At 38.5% G+C, this 21,265-nt stretch overlaps 1 protein-coding gene across 4 annotated transcripts; it reads right to left on the minus strand.

Annotated features, from left to right (window-relative positions):
* Nucleotides 1-827: 827 nt before the first annotated feature.
* Nucleotides 828-19,448, minus strand: MAT2B (methionine adenosyltransferase 2B). Of its 4 annotated transcripts, XM_044230017.1 has the most exons (8): nucleotides 19,116-19,448; nucleotides 18,555-18,640; nucleotides 9,958-10,152; nucleotides 7,164-7,278; nucleotides 6,827-6,979; nucleotides 4,058-4,251; nucleotides 3,183-3,296; nucleotides 828-2,804 (listed from the first exon to the last, which is right to left on the minus strand). In XM_044230017.1, exons 2-8 carry the CDS (start codon nucleotides 18,615-18,617, stop codon nucleotides 2,634-2,636), a joined length of 1,005 nt encoding a protein of 334 aa, XP_044085952.1. In that variant the 5' UTR covers nucleotides 18,618-18,640; nucleotides 19,116-19,448; the 3' UTR covers nucleotides 828-2,633. The 4 variants fall into 4 exon arrangements, with proteins under 4 accessions (XP_044085952.1, XP_044085961.1, XP_044085945.1 ...); XM_044230026.1 differs by lacking the exon at nucleotides 18,555-18,640 and having other exon boundaries at nucleotides 19,116-19,446; XM_044230010.1 differs by lacking the exons at nucleotides 18,555-18,640; nucleotides 19,116-19,448 and adding an exon at nucleotides 16,710-16,844.
* Nucleotides 19,449-21,265: the final 1,817 nt, after the last annotated feature.

The following is a 21,265-nucleotide window of genomic DNA, read 5'->3' on the forward strand; positions in this document are numbered from 1 at the left end:
TGGTTCTTATTGGTAACTTGAGCCAAGTGGTAAGGATATTAAGAATTACAGGAACTAGATTTCTCACGTCAGAGAATGGAGCTGCACAGAAAAGAATGGAGTGATTTGGCACTGAAGTATCAAAGTGAATTTGTTTCTTTTAGAGAGAGATGTCAGAAAAAGTCAAGATCATGAAAGAGAACACAACACTGAATAACTGTTGCAGGTTGAATCCTAAACAAAATGGTAAGAAATGCCACAAAAAATCCTGGACTGGATAGACTTATAAAGGACATTACTGGCACAACACATGTGAATGGGGTCTGTGGACTAGATAACAGTGTATCAATGTTAATTTTTTTATTCTGATGGTTTTATTATAGGGTTATGTGGAAGAGCATCTTGATTTTTAGGAATTATATACACTGATGCTTATATGGCAGGTGGGTGACTTGGAATCATGTCTGCAATTTACTCTTGAACAGCTTAGAAAAAACAAAACATACTTTGTGTATGTAAAGAGAAAGAGAAAATGATAGGATAAATGTGGCTAAATGTTGATAACTGCGAACTATGGAAGGGGAATACAGACATTCTTGTACTATTATGACAACTTTTCTGTTAAGATTGAAATTTCAGGGGCTCCTGATGGGCTTAGTCAGTGGAGCACATGACTCTTGATCTCAGGGTTGTGAGTTCGAGCCCCATGTTGGATGTAGAGATCACTTAAAAATAAAATCTTAAAAAAAAGAAAAAGGATTGAAATTTCAAAGTGAATAGTAAAAACAAAACAAAACAAAACACATAGACATTCTTTATAACTAATTTGGAATAAACTCTAAGGCATATAAAGTTTTTAAAAGCACAGAAAAATTTTTATTTTATGATGTTATTTGTATAAAGAAGGGATGGTGACATACACATGTAATGAGTGTATTCTTATCTTACTATACAGAGTGCCTGCAGAAACATACCAGGATCTGATCTACATTGATTTCTTCCACAGATGGAAAATCAGTAGCTAGAGAAGAATGAGAAAGGTTTTTTACTCTGAAACTTTCCAGTTTTGTCCTATGTGCAATTAAATAACTTTTAAAAAAAGAAAAAAAAAAGGTGGGGGAGGGGTTTTAATCCAGTGGTTGCCAAATCCAAGTACCAGGCTGCTTACTTTGGAAGCATCCAGAGAAAATTCATAACTAGATTAGCAGGTCTCAATTCCAGAAATTCTAGTTCAGTGAGTCCAGGTTAGGGGTTAGGTACCACCAAAATTTCCCTAATTACAAAATATAACAGGGTGTGGGAATTGGTCCTTTAAACAAATCATCTAAACCGGATTCTTTCTAAACCTAAAACTTAAAGTAAATTAGGAATTTAGAAATACTTTTTTTATAAGTACTTTCTGTCCAATGGATGACAAAATCATAATCTAGGGAAAGGATACCTCAGAAGTGAAATCAGAAAACCAGGATTCACAATGAACCCTCAACAGAAGCCAAGTCATACACCTCATTCTACCATGCTGATTCCTTATTAAGGACCAAAAATATCCTTCAAGCTAAGGTCACTTCAATGTTACTCTGCATAGACAATACATTCAAATACTCTGCATTCTTCAGAAGGAACATCCTACATAAACATGTGGCAAAATTACATAGTTATTTTTAGTTAAAAAACAATCAGATGGCACAAGTAGATACAGTATCTGTAACATTCTAGGTCTCAAGTAGAATTCACCATGGTTCATTTTATTATTTATATCTCAATAGATATCAACTGTATTTTCTTATATGCATCAGATGTTACATAAGAATGTAATTTTTAAAAATTAAAGCAACAAATAACAGTGAGTTTAGATGCTTGGTCCTTATGGTTATAAAGTAAATAAAAGAAAACTAAGTATTACCATGCCAGCAGTACATATTTATTATTCTTGAATGGCCAAAAGACTTACAAGGCCCATCATTATTAGTATAACCACAGATATGAAATATCACTTAGTGACATGGAGTGAAAAGGACAGTTTTACACATATTTAAAAAATACATACACATACACACACACTCTCTGTCAATTGCTCACCATACACTGCTACAAAAGCAGGAGGCATCAGGCTACAGGAGTTCCAATATACATAACACGTTGAAATATCTCAAGCTTAAAAACTGCATGTAAGTTGCAAAAATAAAGTTTCTTTCTTCAAACATTTTGATCATAGCTCAAGCAATGCAAATAATGAACACCAATGATTTTTGTATACTTAACTCACTTTAAAACATAAAAAAGGTCAACAGTTGCAAAAGTCCTGAAAATGTAGAGGTTATAGGAATGAATAATGCGTTTCATCCAAGAGAAAGTCTACAGTAGATCTGTCTCATCCTGGCTTGTAAATATTTAAGAATCATAATTTACTATACTCAAACAAAGATAAGCCAGAACAAAATGATAAAAAGAAAAATCATTACTTCAACTGAGGCATTATTGCCCTTAGTTTCTTTAGACAATTTCACTAGTGCAAGAGCATCATTTACCTGAAAGATCATGAGTCACAATTAAAGAGCACTCATACAAAACTATTTCCTTTTTTCTTTAAAAAGTGCCACATACTATACTTCTCAATTAAAAAAAAAAACAAAAAACAAAAAACTGCACATACACTAATGAAAGACCGTTTGCCTCCATCTCTTGTCAATGAGGAACGGCCAGAGTGATTCTTTGATTCCAATTCTAAATGGTGTTCTCTGGCCAATGCCCAAGGTCTCTAATTTGGTGCAGTCAAGCTGAGCATTTCTTGGACGTTGTGCTCCTAAGACAGGACTGTCAGTTATCTTTAAAGAAAAATAAAAACAAAAAAATTAAAAATAAATACATCTATGTTGCAGTTTTATAGTCTCTATTTCACTTTGCCCTTAACTGCAAATCTGATCTGATCCCTGGAAAAATACAAATAATCAAGATAAGACTTTTCCTATAAACTTCACCAATACCCATGGGCTTCCTTGTACAGGATAATTTAGAGATAAGTAACAGTATAAACCACCAACTTACAAGTTCACTTTAATTAGTACCAAAAAACGAAGTTACCCAGTATTTCTAAAGCAACATGGAAAGTTTTATCAGTAATACAAAATATTAAAAAAAAAAATACAAATATAGTGACAGATCTGGGCTTTCAACAAGTGAGGTTTAAAACACCATGTACTTACAGGTCGTAAGTGACTGCTGGGAAGGTTGAAGGCATCTGCAATTGCACATGCCATTTCATACTTAGTCATCTGTTCATTGCCAGACCAGTGAAAGGTTCCCTTAATTGATGGATCCTAATAACGACATAAAAATTCAAAACAGTTTCAACTTTTTGAGTTGAGTGGAACAGACTGGACAAAAAAACTAATTTAGAAGTGCAGGAACTAAAATGCATCCCTCCTTTCTAGAATGCTGCCCAGGAGATATCTAAAATCAAATTCCTATAAATATACCCAGCTAAGCATGAGAAACAATTTCTAGAATTTAGGCTTAAGAATTTTTTTTTTTTAATAAAAATATAAATGGCTCCAAATTTTATTTAGTGGGAATCGTAAGAATGATTATAGATTTTTACAGAAACACAGGCCAATTTAATGAGTATTTCTAATTATCCTCAGCTAAATCAAAATGTAACAGAACCATTTTGCAGTATTAGCTAATTAGGCATGATATCCTTAAATAGTTCCATAGTACCTATTTAAAATATACATTTTCATATGTTAAAAAACTACAAACCATTATTAACATCTTAAAATCTATCACTCTCACCTTTCTATTAATATTCTAGTCAGAGACAGAGTCCATAGTGTATGAAAAAAAGTTCAAATACAAGAGCATAATATTTTTACTATTCACAAATATAGCCTACTATCTGCAAACTACTTTCATTTGGTCGCCCTGCAGTTGTAAAAAAATTTTTCATAAAAACTTGTAGTTATTTATTTATATTATTATAAAGATATATATTATTATGTATAATAATAAAGGAAACAAAAACACTTGGATTTTCACTTGATGATGGCAATTAAGAACTCCTCCTTCCAAAGATTCTCACCAGCATTCTCTTTTCTGCTAACTGGCGACATACAGTAGCTACATCTTTGACATGTGTAGGGAACCTCTGCTGCCAGTGGTCCATGTTAGCTGACTTGTTACTGAACTGCACTTTATCAAACATAACAGTTACAGCACTTTCTTCAAGCTTTTCAACTTCTCCATACAGAACAGGAATTCTCAAAACAGCAGCTCCTAGGAATTAATAAAAACAGGTAATTTTTTAAAGCTGACTGGTTCTTAAATCTTGATATAAAATGAAAGTACATAGATTTAAATAATACTGCCACAGGGGGATGCCTGGGTGGCTCATTGGGTTAAGCATTTGCCTTCAGCTCAGGTTATGATCCCAGGATCCTGGCATCAGGCCCACAACATCAAGGTCCCTGCTTAGGAGAGAACCTGCTTCTCCCTCACTTTCTGTTGTTCCCCTTGCTTGTGCTTGTATACCCATGCTCTCTCAAATAAAAAAATTAAAATTAAAAAAAAAAAAAAAACTGTTGTAGAAAACTTGCAATATACCAAAATGACATAGTTCACCTATAATAACGCCCATTTAACAAATATCATACTGAATATTTTTAAAGGTCTCTGTCATTTGGGGTATTTTTTTTTCCAATTTATTTATTTTGGGGTATTTTTATATATTATTTTTAACAGTCATAATAATGAAGAAATTAAACTGATATGAAAACTAAGTGCAATGAGTGATCCTTGACTGGATCCTAGATTAAAAAATAAAAGGCAATGAAGGACATTATTGGGACAAGTGGGAAAATTCCTACATAGATGATGTATTATAGTGTAACACCATATTATGGGGCGCCTGGGTGGCTCAGTGGGTTAAGCCGCTGCCTTCGGCTCAGGTCATGATCTCAGGGTCCTGAGATTGAGTCCCGCATTGGGCTCTCTGCTCAGCAGGGAGCCTTGCTTCCTCCTCTCTCTCTCTCTGCCTGCCTCTCTGCCTACTTGTGATCTCTCTCTGTCAAATAAATAAATAAAATCTTTAAAAAAAAAAAACAAACACCATATTAATGTTAAATTTCCTGAGTGTGATAACTACACTGTAATTATGTAAAGAAAAATCTTCTTAGAAGATAAATAGCATAGGGGTGCCTGGGTGGCCTAGTCAGTTTAGTGTCTGACCCTTGGTTTCGGTTTAGGTAATGATCTCAGGGTTGTGAGACCGAGCCCCACACTACAGCTCTGTGTTCAGTGGGAAATCTGCTTAAAGATTCTCTCTCTTTGCTCCTCCCCTGACCCCAGAATCATTCAATTAATCAATCAATCTTTTAAAAAAGATAAACAGCATGGTGAAATATTTTGGGGTGAATTTCAACTAATTCCCAACATGTTCGGTGAAAAACACACACACATACAACCATGACACATTAACAAGTGGTGTATCTATATAAAATTTATGTGAGTGTTTCACCACATTATTCTTGGAACCACTGATTAAGGAATTATGAGCTTTCAGATTTTATGTAGGTCCCTACTGAGCAGTTACAACAGACTTTGGATAATGAACACTTTAACTGAAAATTAACAACTTTTTAATTAAATTAACATACTGGATAACCACATATAGATATGTATTCAAGGATAATTCCTGCAGGATAATTTATAATACCAAAGGGGGAAAAAAAAAAACCCACCTGGAAATGCCATAAGCATGGAATCTATACTACAAGATGCTTCTCAAAGACTGTATAGTCTAAGGCAGTGCAAGGAATCATTAAATCAAGTACTATGCAGCCACTGATAGGAAAAGATAATCCAGAGATGACTCAATATGTAGTGAAAGACAAATATTCGAGGGACCAGATTATAAAACGAAATCCTCCATTTTTAGAAAATTCACAAAAAATGCTTTCATACCTAACCACATTTGGTGCTTCCCAAGGCAAGATTATAAAAGAACTTCTACCCTTTACAATTTTGATTTATTTTATTTTTTTTTCCAATAAGGGTATTACTTTTTATATTCGGCACATATATGTGTGTGTATATACACACAAACATATAGGGGAAAAGAAGAGCCATACAAACAGAAATTCAAAACCTCGGGCACCTTGGTGGCTCGGTCAGTTAAGCATCTGACTCCTGATTTTGGCTCAGGTCATGATCTCAGTGTTGTGAGATCAAGCCCCGCCCTGGGCTCCACACTGGGTATGAAGCCTGCTTGAGAGTCTCTCTCTCCTTCTCCACCTGCCCCTCCCCCTAACCCCCTTGTCTCTCCAGATCTTAAAAAAAAATAAATAAATAAATTTAAGAATTGTACAAAAAATAACAAATACCTCAATCTAGGAGAAATGATACAGACCTGTTTTTTGAAAGAATATTACAAATATTTATACTATAAGAAGTCTTGTCTTTTAGACAATAACATTTTTTTTAATCTAAGCTCTACGCCCAATATGGGGATTGAATTCACAACCCCAACATCATCAAGAATTACATACTCTACTGAGTGAGCCAGCCAGGTGCCCCTATACAATGACATTCATGTATATACCAATACTGGAAAAAGTCTGCAAGGATTCACAAATTCGTCATGATTTCTAAAATTCTTGTTTTTTATTTTTATTAACAACATTCTCTAATTTTTCTCCAATGATTTATGCTAATTTTTTCAAAATTTTGTATGTCTTATATATAGCTTACCATATATATGTATATATATATACATGTGTGTGTTTTTCTCAGTATCATAAAAGGAATCCTCAAAACAATCAAAACTATCAGGAGCTAAAGAAATTCGTCTTACCTAAATTGTTCTCTAGGACAGCCTTTTCTCCTTCTAATTTTGTTTTGCCATACAGATTTAGGGGACTTGGTACGTCTTCCTCTCTATAAGGTGGATTTGTTCCATCAAATACATAATCTGAACTAATGTAGATTAGAAATGCTCCAATTAAAGCTAAAAAAAAGAGACATAAAAGAAAATAATCTATCAAATTATTACATAACATCACTCTGCACTGGCATCTATAATAGCTTATTCATCATATATAAATCTCTTCTAAGCGATCTAGAAACCTTTGACCTTTATAAACTCAGCAATTATTTAATATTTTGCAAAGATTTTATAAAGTCATCATTACCTGCTTCCTTTGCTAAATTCCCAGAAGCATCCACATTAAGCTGAGAAGCAGCATCTGGCTGATTTTCCACAACATCTGGCCTTCTCTCGGCTGCACAGTGTACTATGACATGGGGCTGGAAGGTAAACATTGATGTATTTTTAAGCCAAAAGGAATAAAACAGGGGAGCTACAGCCTTCCAATATGACTCAATTCATAAAAAAGGTTTGCTAAATCAATATTCCTTCAAGTAAATAATCGCTGTAATATTTTTAATTTTTTTTTTAGAATTGCTATAATAGTTTTGCCATGCTTCCCTTTTCCAAATTTCAAACTTCCTTAAAATAAATGTAGGTGGGCTATCTAGGTGGCTCAGTGGATTAAGCCTCTGCCTTCAGCTCAGGTCATGATCTCAGGGTCCTGGCATTCAGCCCTGCATCAGGCTCTCTGCTCAGCAGGGAGCCTGCTTTCCCCTCTCTCTCTACCTACTACTCTGTCTACTTGTGATCTCTCTCTCTCTCTCAAATAAATAAATAAATCTTTAAGAGATAGACAGACAGACAGACAAATAAATAAATAAATAAATGTAGGCCCTGAAAAGGAAAGAGCAATTTAGTAATCCCTAGGCAAAACCAGATAAACTCAAGGTCAACAACTATTATTTTTCTTTTCCTTTTTTTTTTTAAAGATTTTATTTATTTATCTGACAGAGAGAGAGATCACAAGTAGGCGGAGCGGCAGGCAGAGAGAGAGAGGAGGAAGCAGGCTCCCCACCGAGCAGAGAGCCCGAAGCAGGGCTTGATCCCAGGACCCTGGGATCATCACCAGAGCCAAAGGCAGAGGCTTAACCCACTGAGCCACCCAGGCACCCCAACAACTATTATTTTTCAATCAAAATAAGCTTTATTCTCTAATTTGGATGGGAGAAAAGAGCTAACATTTATACAATAAATATGACCTAAATAATAATATGCGTTAAAAGAATACCAATTTCAAATTAAATTCATAAATTCAAATCTCTTATATCAACCATTTAAAGAATGTTAACTATTGGGAGCCTGGGTGCCTCAGTGGGTTAAGTCTCTGTCTTCGGCTCAGGTCATGATCTTAGGGTCCTGGGACTGAGACCCACCTTGGGCTCCCTGTTCAGCAGGGAGTCTGCTTCTCCCTCTTTCTATCTGCCTGCCCCTCTGCCTATTTGTGATCTCTCTCTCTGTCAAATAAATCAAATCTTAAACAACAACAACAAAATGTTAACCATTTATTATGTCACCTATATACTAACCACTGTGCAAGGAGCAAGGATTTCATAATCTACTGGAAAAGAAGGGTATGTAAAGAGACTTGTTTCAGTAGTATGTGACATACATCAAGACAGAGGAATGGGGCACGTGGCTGGCTCAGTCAGTAGAGGATTTGATTCTTGAACTTGGGGTAACAAGTTCAAGCCTCATGTGCAGCCTAGAGCTTACTTAAAAAAAAAAAAATTATAATAACTAAATTGAAGATATAGGAATGCACAGGGTCTTTTGTTAAGGAGGGGTATCTACTTCCCAGAGAAGATGAACCCAAGTGAAGATTCGGTAAAAGTACTGACAGGCAGGGTTAACACATAAACATGCCGGACTATCACCATCCTTAACAACTGCTGAGGAAGCATAATCTTAGAGTTGCTTTAAAAATTGAACGTGCATGGGGCGCCTGGGTGGCTCAGTGGGTTAAAGCCTCTGCCTTTGGCTCAGGTCATGATCCCAGGGTCCTGGGATCAAGCCCCACGTTGGGCTCTCTGCTCAGCAGGGAGCCTGCTTCCTCCTCCCTCTCTCTCTGCCTGCCTCTCTGCCTACTTGTGATCTCTATGTGTCAAATAAAATAAATAAAATCTTAAAAAAAAAAAAACAAACTTGAACGTGCATAATCTGGGGTGCATCTTACAATGTCCTGGGCCCCACACAGACTTACTGAGTTAAAATTACTGGAAATGAGATCTAAATAATGAGTTCTCCAAGTCACTAATGCAGGTGTCCCTTGGACATTGTTGAAAAGAACTTTAACTCTCACAATTTGATCAGAGGTAGAACAAAAGTTAAATTTTTCAGCAACTTTACTACAGCAATGGTCAACAAGTTATTTTACCCAAGCCTCTGTCACCTCTAAAATGGAAATGATAATATCTACTTTGCAGTGTTATGGGTTTACAGATAATATTAAACAGGCATTTGCACAGAAAGTCGTATTTAACAAGAGAACCTTACAAACATAAGCTTTTTATAAAATGCTTTTTTTAATTCCCAAGTTTTGTCAACCTGTGTTTCGACCCAATCTTTCAAATGGCTGCATATACTTTGCCATGCTAATAGAAAAAAAACAGTGCACTATACACTTGATCGTGGAACATGGGTTTGAGTTACGAGTCTATTTATATGCGGATATTTTTAAATAAATAAAATACCATAAATGTATTTTCTCAGTACCATTTTCTTCTCCACAGCTTGTTTTATTCTAAGAATACAGTATATAACACATACGCAAACTATGTGTTAATCAACCAGGCTTCCAGTCAATAGCAGGCTATTAGCAGTTGTTTTGAGGAAGTAAAAAGTTATACACAGATGTTCAATTATGCAGGGATCGGCACTCCTAAGGCCTGCACTGTTCAAGGGTCAACTGCATACTCCTGTTGCTTAACAGGTTAGAGCTTAAGTACAGTAACTCTCTTGAGGGCAAGAACATTTTCTAAATCATCCAGACAACTGTTGATATAGTTTATAGACAATTCTTAGCATAGTTTATGTATGTGTTAAGCAGACAACCATACCTGAAAATCATGAATGATGTGATGAACCGCTTCAGAATCCAAAAGATTAACCTGTTCAAATTTTGGTCTTGCTCTTCTAAAACCACAGCCAAAGGCATGCCAATTATTTTGCTTAAATTCTTTATACACAGCTCTGCCAAGAAGCCCAGTGGCGCCAGTAATCAGAACCCGCCTACTGGGAACGTTAACTTCCTCCTAAAAGGTGAATAGGAGAACAAAGGATTACGTATTTTGAAAATACTCTCTCTACAAAATTAGTCGCCATTATTGTTCAATAAATACTTCCAGTCTAAGTAGTTTGCTTCGTGTCCCATATTTATTAGACAATTCTTAAGTCAGAACAAAGATCAAGCTGCATCAATAATTATATCACTTAAGAAAACGTTCTACTGGGGCACCTAGGTGACTCAGTCATTAAGCGTATGCCTTCGGCTCAGATCAAGCCCCACATCAGACTCCCTGCTCGGTGGGAAGCCTGCTTCTCCCCCTCACACTCCCCTTGTTCATGTGCCCTCTCTCGCTGTGTTTCTCTGTCAAATAAATAAAATCTTTAAAAAAAAAAAAAAGAAAGAAAGATTTTATTCATCTTATCCAAGAAAAAGAACCTAAGGTGATACTGTAAGGATAGACCTAGTTAAATAGATTTATAGTTGAATAAACAGCAATTTTAATTACGTTCTCCATTTTATAAAAATGTACAATTAGTCTGAAGCTTATGAATTTTTTATGCCCTGATTAACTATTTGGCTGTATTCCACCAATATGTTCACAAGTTGACAATTTTGGTCTTCAGTTTGTAATCCCAAGTTTTCTTCCAAATCTCACTGATTTATCATATTCTGATAGGTCTGAATAAGAGAATTCACACTCCACAGGAATTTATGTGGAGGAAAAATACATGTGGTCTTAACAGTAATAATAATCCAAGTTTAAGCCAACTGGTAAATGTTCCTGAGTTAACTCTAAATTTACCTTTACAGACAAGTTAAAACTAACATTGGTGGGTAAAGCAAGCCCTAACACAGAAGAGAAGGGAAAAAAGAAAAAGAAACAAATATTTTAAACTAATCTATGTTCTTACATGGCAATGAAAAAATTCCTTACACAATGAAATTAAAAGGAACAACTATTTAGAAAAAAAAAAGTTGTTTCCAAACCAGTTTAAAAACTTCCATTCTTCCCAAAGATGCGTAACACCAAATTTCCCAAACTCTTGAATAAAATCAACATTTACTATTTTAAAAACCACCAATAAAAAGTTTATTGGGGGGGCAGGGCGCCTGGGTGGCTCAGTGTGTTAAGCCTCTGCCTTTCGGCTCAGGTCATGATCTCAGAGTCCTGGGATCAAGCCCTGCATACAACTCTCTGCTCAGCTGGGAGCCTGCTTCCCCCCCTTTCTCTACCTGCCTCTCTGTCTGCTTGTGATCTCTCTCTCTCTCTCTCTGTCAAATAAATAAATAAAATCTTTAAAAAAAAAGAGAGAGGAAAGAAAAGTTTTATTAGGGGCACTTTGCTTGCTGCGTCAGTATAGCATGTTGACTCTTGAACCTCGGGGTCGTAAATTTAAGCCCAGGTTTGGTGTGCAGCCTACTTAAAAAAAATTATTATATTTTATCAGTTCACAGTCTTTTTACTTCAAGTGCTATGGTCACCTATTCCGAGATGTCAGAAACTTCAAAAAGCATGGTACCTGGGTGGCTCGGTGGGTTAAGTGTCTGCCTTTGGCTGGGGTCATGATCCCAGAGTCCTGGGATTAAGTCCCACAGGGGGCTCCTTGCTCAGCAGGAAGTCTGCTTGTCCTTCTCCCTCTGGGGCTCCCCTGCTCATGATCTCTCTTGTTCCCTCTCTCTCAAATAAATAAAATCTTAAAAAACAAAACAAAACAAAAACAAAAACACTTTAAACAAGCATACAATAGCTAAAGATCTTTGATAGTCCTTAGTTTAGCAGAATAATTTAGCACTATGCTTAAAAAAAAAAAAAAAAAAAAAAAGGCAGCCACCACAGGGCACCTGGGTGGCACAGTGGGTTAGTGCCTCTGCCTTCAGATCAAGTCATGATCCCGGGGTCCTGGGATTGAGCCCCACAGAGCCCCACATCGGTCTCTCTGCTCAGCAGGGAGCCTGTTTCCGCCTGCCTCTCTGCCTACTTGTGATCTCTGTTTGTCAAAAAAATAAATAAAATCTTTAAAAAAAAAAAAAAGACTACATAATGGTAAACTCTTAAAGATATCTTTTCCTTAGTTCAACCATTCCAAACTTTTTAAAAATTGAAGGAAAAATCATCTAGGCTCTCTGTTGTAAAACCTGGCCCCAAGCCAACTGATCTATGAAAACAAGGATTTCAGCCAGCAAAATATTTTCTTTGAATTTTGGCAAGAAAATAGCCCTACAAAGACTGATTTGTAAAGAAGAGAGAACATGCCAAGTCTAGTAGATACAATTAGAAAACAATTTACACAGGATAAATACCATAAAGATCCCTGAGAAAATATAAAAGAGCTATGATTTGGTTTCTTCTGAGTTTCTTTTTATTACTTCACATTAAAGAAGCAAAGGCGTATATTACAGTTCTTAGTTGGTGGTTCTTAGGGTTCATTATGTGTAAGAATCATGCAGGAGGCTTTCAGATTTAGTACATCTGGGATAAGTCCTGATAATTTGTATTTCTAACAAGTTCCCAGGAATGTGCTGAAGATGGTGATTTGGAAACTGCCCTTTGAGAAGTGTAATCTTGAACTCCAGGAAAAGTCCAAAGTTTTCCTAAAGAAACATTTATCTTATTCAAAAAATGTCCTCTATCTTTCCAAAAGCGACACCTTTCCTTCCCTCTTCTCCCGTAAAAGGAAAACAAGAGTTAAGTTAAAGAACAAGTAAAATGTATTACACAAAGGTTACTGAACAGTGGATTCCAATCTCTGTGTACTTCACTGATTGCGTAAAGCACACTTTTTCCTCATTTTAACATCCCCGTTAAATGAATGAAACAGAGATGCATCTCTGGCAGTGTCTTTTGCTTTTTAGTGCATCTTAAAATCAGAGCCCAGATAATCAAGTACATTTTAGACTTGATGAAATACAGTATTAAATTACAAGAACAGCAAGGCTCTTAGGGAATTTAATACACTTAACTTTAAAACAGAATGTGGTTGCATGGAAAAAAATACAGTCTTTTGTCCTTAAAGCCTGGGGTAATTTGTAAGGTCCCTAGAAGAAAAGAGGAAACAGTCCATGGTAACCAGTGAACAGATGTCAATGCTCGAGAATTTTCTTTATTAAAAAAAGCAGAGATCTGAAGTGCAAGCATTTCTTAAAACGGAAATGATACTGCACAATCTTCTATCTGAAAACTATCCAGTATTATGTAAGCCTACATCATAACTTCTGATCATAAGAATAGCCTTATTAAACATGCAGGGCAAATACTATTTCCAAACTGAGGAATCTCAAGCCCTGAAACGTCAAAGTCTTTACCCATAGTAAATGGAAAAGGTTGGGCCCAATCTTGTTTCTAGCTTCTATGGTCCAGCCAAATACATACTGAGTTTTGTCTTAATCCTTTGAACTTCTATTTGATTTCATAATGATTAAATTTTAACTATTCTGCCATGAAATATGGTACTGAAAAGTTACTGAAATCTCTATTGATCAAATTCCTCATTAATAAAAAGAGGAATGTGAATAAGATGACTAAGGCTCTTCCAGCTTTACAGTTTTGTAATTCTAACATTTTCCATATTATACTTAACACAGAGGGGACTGAAGAGCGAAAGGAGCCTCGTTTATTTAAGTCATTTTTCCTCTTTTCACAGAGTTCTCTCTAGAGACTCAATGAGCACCTTCTGTCACACTACAGGAGCCAAGACAAGATTTTTGTCATTTGGTGGTTGGCAAATAAAATATGCCTCACTCTGAAATTAAAAGACACCAAACAAAAATATTTATTTTTTACTTTCTATATATAAACAGAAATCCACATCAAGCTTTTAAAAAGGACACTGTTTTCAGGGTTTTTTTGTTTGTTTGTTTTAAAGATTTTATCTATTTATTTGTCAGAGAGAGAGCGCGCAAGCAGGCAGAGGCAGAGAGAGAAGCAGGCTCCCTGCTGGACAAGGAGCCCGATGTGGGACTCCCTCCCAGAAACTCAGGTTCATGACCCGAACCGAAGGCAGCGGCTTAACCAACTGAGCCACCCAGGTGTCCCTTTATTTTTATTTTTAAAAGAAAAGGACTATTCCTCTAAAAAATTACTTTGGACTGTTACTCCATAAAACACATTAGTCTTGCAAAACTCAGGAATATCCATGCACTTCAAAGAATTCAGAATGAAGGGCGCCTGGGTGGCTCAGTGGGTTAAGCCGCTGCCTTCGGCTCAGGTCATGATCTCAGGGTCCTGGGTTCGAGTCCCGCATCGGGCTCTCTGCTCGGCAGGGAGCCTGCTTCCCTCTCTCTCTCTCTGCCTGCCTCTCTGTCTACTTGTGATCTCGGTCTGTCAAATAAATAAATAAAATCTTTAAAAAAAAAAAACTTAAAAAAAAAAAAAAAGAATTCAGAATGAAGAAACTGTAGTTAATCCAAACAAAAACAAAGAGTTGAAAATACTGTCTGCCTGAAAACTTAACTTTTATGTATATACTATGAAGTATCACTTTAAGTTACTCTGAATGTATTTGCCTCTAACTACATAAACTCTTAGAAGTATGGAACTACAAGTGAACAGATTTTACAGTCACTCAAAGAATTCCTAAAAAATACATATAAATAAATGTAGAGGTATCAGTTTCATTATGCTACCTAATCAAATGACACCAAACTATAGGTAATGATACAAATGGCTCTTTCAAAATGGTCAAACACTACTCCAGGACAGTGATTTTCACTCTAGTACACTTGCATTAACTTCCAAAAATGTCCCAGAGGGGCGCCTGGGTGGCTCAGTGGGTTAAGCCTCTGCCTTCGGCTCAGGTCGTGATCTCGGGGTCCTGGGATGGAACCCAGCATCAGGCTCTCTGCTCCGCGGGGAGCCTGCTTCCCCCTTCTCTCTGCCTGCCTCTCTGCCTACTTGTGATCTCTGTCAAATAAATGAAATCTTAAAAAAAATAAAATAAAATAAATATGTCCCAGAAAAAGAATGAGACATCAGTAACATTTAAATAGAGATCTTCTTAAATTTTAGTGGTAAATAAAATACTTTGCTATTTTTAGAACCTCTTAGATATGGCAGTTTCCTCTTCCTTTCTTTAACTAATCCTCTCATACAACATTCCCCTGGAGGCAGATCTCTGAGTAGACATTACTGGACACCAAGAAACTCAAGATTCCATGACTATCTAGGTGACACTGGTCTAACTGCTACTGTCACCCTATCTCTACCCTTCAAGACAGTCTTAACAGGTACCACCACAGTCACCTTCTCCAATGTAAGCAGTAAGGCAGTCCTCATTCTCACCAGTGAATTTTAATTCTACATGTTTTGAGAGAGCAGAAAATACATGTCAAGATTTAGGGTGGAGGCCCCTGGCCAGCTCAGTCTGTACAGCTTTACACTCTTATCTCAGGACTGTGAGTGTGAGTCCCACTATGGGTGCAGATTATTTTAAAATTAAAAGAATCTTTTAAAAAAAAAAGTAAGATTTAGGGTGTATCGTTTTTAGTGAAATCATGAAAACCTATTTTCATTAATCTACTGAACTCCTACTGTGAAACATTAAGCTTTACACGCACACACACAAACACAGACACACACACATATGTATGTAAGCAATATGTAGCATTATGCATTCAGTACTTTGGGGGGCACATAGGAACAATACATACGTTTTCATAGTCCATCTCGCCTACCTTTACCCCCCGAACACCAAACTGATTAGAAACACTAAATATACTCTTGGAAGCATAAAAATTCTGCAGTATCAAAAACAGCCATCTCCCACATCTCTTATTTCCGTAAGACATATATCGGTCTAGGCATTAACATTCTTCTTTTCGCCATTGCTAGATACATTCTGTGGACTGAATGCTGGGAGGCCCAGAAATGAAACACAAGCAAGCATGGAGACGGAAGACGTCTGGGATACTTCTCCCACAGTAACAATCTTCCTTTATGTAACCTCCATAGGGATTCAAAGCCTGAGAAAGTGAAAGAGATTTGTATCTGAATCCCGGCTCCAAGCTTACTGAATGAACTTGGCCGAAGGCTCATCCTGTAAACCTCAATTTTCTCCTCTGTAAAATGGAGCAAAAACAGTATCTCACCGTTAGGACGATTAAATGATGCATGTCAAGTGCCTAACCTAGTGCCCTGCACTAAGATTTCGGTAACTTGTCATCTCCAAATCCGCTATTTCTAAAACACCACTTTCCCCTTCGTTCTCAGATAAGAACTGGTAAGATCGAGAGATAGGAACAAAGAATGAAGAAGAAATTCAGAGAGATAAAACAAAACCGAAAGAGCTCTGAAAGCCCCTCTTCGTTTCCGGGAGGGAAGACCGAAGACGCCAGAGTGAAACCAGACCCACTCGCTTCCTGCCGCAGGACTGGAGGAGCAAACACCGACGGGTGTGCACGGAGGTAAACAAACTCGGTGGCGCCGCCCTCTCCAACCAGAGCTAGGAAGAAGGTGCTGGGGCGACTCAGAGTCAGCGGCTGGGATTTCTGCAGGATGCGCAAGGTAGATCACTCGAGCCCCCGCGACCTGGCTCGTCCCCCTCTGCATTCCCGATTCCTACGAGACCCCCGGGCCGACTCCCTCACCTCCACCAGCCGGCAGCTCCCGGGAACAAAGTGGATGGAGAGCTCGTTCTCCCGCCCCACCATGCCCGCCGTCTTCGCGCCGCCGCCGCAGCGACCGCCACTTCCACCAGTCCAGGATCGCCGCGGGCCGCAGCTTCGTCGCCCTCGGCCCGCCTCCCTAGGTCCGGGCAGGCCTCCGCTCTCCGCTTCCGGCTTCCGCCGCCAAGGCCTCGCCCGTTGATTGGCCACGCTCAGCCGATGCCCCAGAAAGGGGGCGGGCGCGTTCAGTACGCTCCCAGCCCACTCGCCAACTCTTAAAGGAATACCCCAAACAAAGGCCTTGGCCTTGGGCAGTGAATTCAAGTTTCGTGTGGGGAGGGGTTGTTTCTGTACTTTTTTATCTCTTTGCCTTTGCTCTGGATTAGGGAAGGACTGAACTGGATCGCCTAGGGTTTCAAGTTTCCAGAGTGCCCCGTGCGTAAGAGCCAACTGCGCACGTAATACATAAAGTAGGAGAAAACATTTTAAAACCAGGGGGTAGGTTTGGGGAACACCAGGGGGAGGGAAGACAGTAGACCTCCCATCTCTGCAACAACATTAGGAGGTTTTTTGTTTTGTTTTGTTTTGTTTTCCCCAGAGATTTAGAAAGACAAAGAATAAAAATACAAGTGTTGGCATCTGAGTCATTAACACCTCAACAACCCATTTGTCTTTCTGGGATGCTAAAAAGTGGTACGTGTGAAATTCTAAATAAGTCAAACTATTTTTAACCAGTTAAAAATAAAAAGGGGGGTAGGGGAGGAATTATCCGGGAGCCTCTTCAAAATAGATTCTCGGACTGTACCCGTAAACACATAACGAGAATCTGTGGTAATAGACCCGGGGACTGTACGTTTTCGTTAGCGGAAGGAACCGGACCCCACCGACCCCCTTGGAGAAGCACTCGCGTCAGGAACTGCCCGGTCCGGCCCCGCGAGCTTGGCCTCCGCAACCACCGCAAGTTCAAGAAACCGAGCGGAGGAGCGCTAGACCCTCCACCACTTGCACGGCTTCCTAAAAGCACGAATCGGAAACAACAGCCGCGAGGGCCGAGAAAGACCTCGCAGGCAACTGGTTTCCCTCCCAACTCAAAACCGCAAAATCCGCGTCCATTGGGACGCCTGAGAAATTTACCCAGGAAAAAAACCCGCCGTGGGCGGTGTAGGCTCCGCGGGCATGCACCCAGCAGTCCCGAGTGTTCTGACCCAGACACGCCGGACACGGGGCTTGAGAGTCGCCCACAGGCGTGACCGCGGCATGGATTTTTCTGAAAAGGCCTTATTTTCATAATCCCTTTCGGTTTATCTCAGAGCTAAAGACTAAGCAGCCTTTTGAAAAAGTTTTTCTTTGTCTGAGCCCCGTGAATTTCCTTTCTACCCACCCCCCCCCAACAAGAACTCATTTCTTAATTCGAGTAAATAGTCTTTCTTTGGAACGGTGGGGGAAGAGAGCCTGAAGCCCCCCCCAACCCCCCACCCCGCTTTCCAATTTTTTTTTCCCAAACTGTTACTGTTAATCAACTTAGCATTATTCAGAGTCCTTGAGAGGGCTGCCCCAGCATTAAACATTCATAATCTGCACACACAGAAAAGGTGAGTGTCCGTGGGGTGGGTAGGGGAGGCAAATTCAAGATCCTCCTAATCTTCTTTAAAAACTGGGATTTTTGTTGTTAATTTCTAGAAGCGACGTGTGATGCAACCTGATCGTTCTGATTTTTTTTAAAAAGTGTACAGTGCGAAGATTTAAGGACATGCATATGCAATTACTATTTTTTTGATTCTCAGAGCAGCCTTGTCCAGAGTTAAGAACAAGAGTTTTCTTGCCTACCTTAGAATTTGGTGTGATACCTCCCAGGTAAAACCAGAGTCTAGTTGTGTAGTTTTTATTCATTTTCTTCAAAGATTAAAGTTTCTCTGTGAACAAAAATGCCACCGTTGTACATAAAATATCCAAGTTCCTGTGGTGGCTAAGTCTATAAATTCAAAGAGAGCAGCCTGGAGCTAAAGTTATGTTAGCAGATTCAGTTCATGCGAAGACAAAGGCAGGAGCACACAATTAAAGATAAAATCCTTACTTATATAAAACCTTCGTACATCATTGCCTATAATTTGGTAAAGGAAACTGCTGTTCTGTTTTGCCTTTTCTTTTTCTTTTCTTTTTTTTTTTTGTCAGTTAATGAGACTTAGATGAAAACCTGGTCCCCAGGGTCAATAATTAAAACTGGTTTATCCTTCCATGTCCCAGAGTTACATGTTTTAAAGAAATGAATGACACCCGCTTCTTTTTTTCTTTTTTTTAACACACCCTTTTGGTTTTTACCATTCACTGGGATGCTTTTTAAAGACACTAACTCCAAAATGCTTCATTTCTTGAACAGCTAGCTCTTACCTGTTCCATGTCCTCCGGCATTTCAGGCATGATTCCAAAATTATCTCAGGAAAACAGATTTGGGGTGAGTCTCAGCCTCTGCCTTTTCTGCCTGGGTCTTTGTTCTGCCTGAAGAGAGCGCAGGCACGTAAAAACGTGAGCTTCAGCTTCACTCGACCTTTTAAATTAGCATTTTGATTCCAATCCCAGAATCTCATGCAGTTTTCCACATTGCAGTAAACTGGCAGCTGATTCCCCCTGGCAGTCTTGAAAATACCCAATGAGAAGTTTCATGTTTAATTGCATGTCAAGTTAGGGTCCATTAGCAAAACTATTGGGAGAACCAGTTTATTTAAAAAAGAAGAAGAAAGGAAGAAACAAAAAAACTTCCTGTGAAGACTTGTTGCAATTTTCTCTTGCAGAAGAAAAGCAAGAGCTCACAGTTGGAAAGCGCGCATATTTTGCAGTTAATTTCGTGTCCTGAAATATTTTATTCAGTTATGCCGTATTGCAACAGCATCTAAGTAAAGTTTTTCAGTGCTTTTCCACCCAGTGCCTTCTAATTATTTCAAAGCATAGTAAAAGGCACTGGTGGTAACAGCACCCAACAATTAAAATGCAACAGGTCATTTTTATTAACATTATGCTGCCTTCGCACTGAGAAAATGGTAGGTGGAGCAGCTTTAAGTGAAGATTTCTAGATGAATGATTTACAAACCTGCCTGCTCTATAGAAACTATGAAACAAAAGTCATTCTGTAGGAGTGAAGCCCTGTAATCTTACTTTTAACAATTTCTAGGACAATGAATACACTCCATTAAATTTTGAACCACTGTTCTGGACTATGGCTTTGTAACAATTTAAGAACAACAACAAAATGCCATATGGGTAGAACTAAGAAAAATACCGGTAACTCTTTATATTCTAGACACTTAGAGCACACAGCACATAGTAAACTCTGAGACACGCAGAAAATCTGTAAGTCATGGAGAACTGTGCAATTTTAAAAAAACTGATACATTTTACCAAAATAAGAAATTTGTATCCATCAACAGACAGTATTAAGAAAATGACTCAGCAAATCACAAACTGGATTGGGGGGGATCTTTATGCACACAAATGAAAAGGACTCATAGTCAGAATATTTAAAGAACCCCTACTGAAACTGTTTAAAATCATAAAGTTGAGGGGGGCCTGGAGGGTTCAGTTGGTAGAACACCTGACTCTTGATTTCTCGGGGTGGGGAGTATAGGAGGTGGGGGGAGGGGGGTGAGTTCAAGCCCCATGTTGGGTATAGAGATTATTTAAATAAACAAGTAACTTTTTTTTTTAAAGATTTTACTTATTTATTTGACAGAGATCACAAGTAGGCAGAGAGGCAGGCAGAGAGAGAGGAAGGGTAGCAGGCTCCCCGCTGAGCAGAGAGCCCAACTTGGGGCTCCATCCCAGCACCCTGGGACCAGGAACTGAGCCGAAGGCAGAGGCTTTAACCCACTGAGCCACCCAGGCACCCCAAACAAATAACTTTTTTAAAAAATGCATAATGGGCACCTGGGTGGCTCAGTTGGTTAAGTGATCCACTCTTGGTTTCTGCTCAGGGCATGATCTCAGGGTCTCAGTGCTCTGCAGGGTGTATGCTTGAGATTCTCTCCCTCTCCCTCTGTTCCTCCCTCCACTTACTCACGTGGGGTACGCACCACGCTCTCTCTCTCAAATAAATACATGAAATCTTTTTTAAAAATTAAAATAAAAAAAAATTTAAAGCAAAAAGCTGAGCAAAAATCAAATGGCTGCACTAATGCTTTCCCAAAGCTTGATTTGAAACTGAGTATCCTTTAACCTCTCTTCCACAAACCTCCCTCCTCCCTCTGCAAACCTCCCCTCTTCTGTTCTCAGCCTTTTGTTTCAGGAACCCAGTATCACCCTGAAAACTACTACAGAGGCTGGCAGCACATTCCCAATTCCTGTCTAAACTGGCGAGATTCTCTTTTTTCCCTATACAACTCCCAGCCCTCTTCTGTAGGGGGGCTTGCAATTTTTGAAAGCCATAGCCTGCTGCAGCTTCCTTTGCCTGGCAAAGCAATAAGGTTCTTCTTTATTCCAAACTCTATCTTTGTGTTATATTTTGGTCCCTAAGCACAGAGGTCAGTTATCAACAGCACAACTCAGTA

This window comes from Neovison vison, chromosome 1 (genome assembly GCF_020171115.1).
Source record: "Neovison vison isolate M4711 chromosome 1, ASM_NN_V1, whole genome shotgun sequence".
In the NCBI taxonomy this organism is placed as follows: domain Eukaryota; kingdom Metazoa; phylum Chordata; class Mammalia; order Carnivora; family Mustelidae; genus Neogale; species Neogale vison.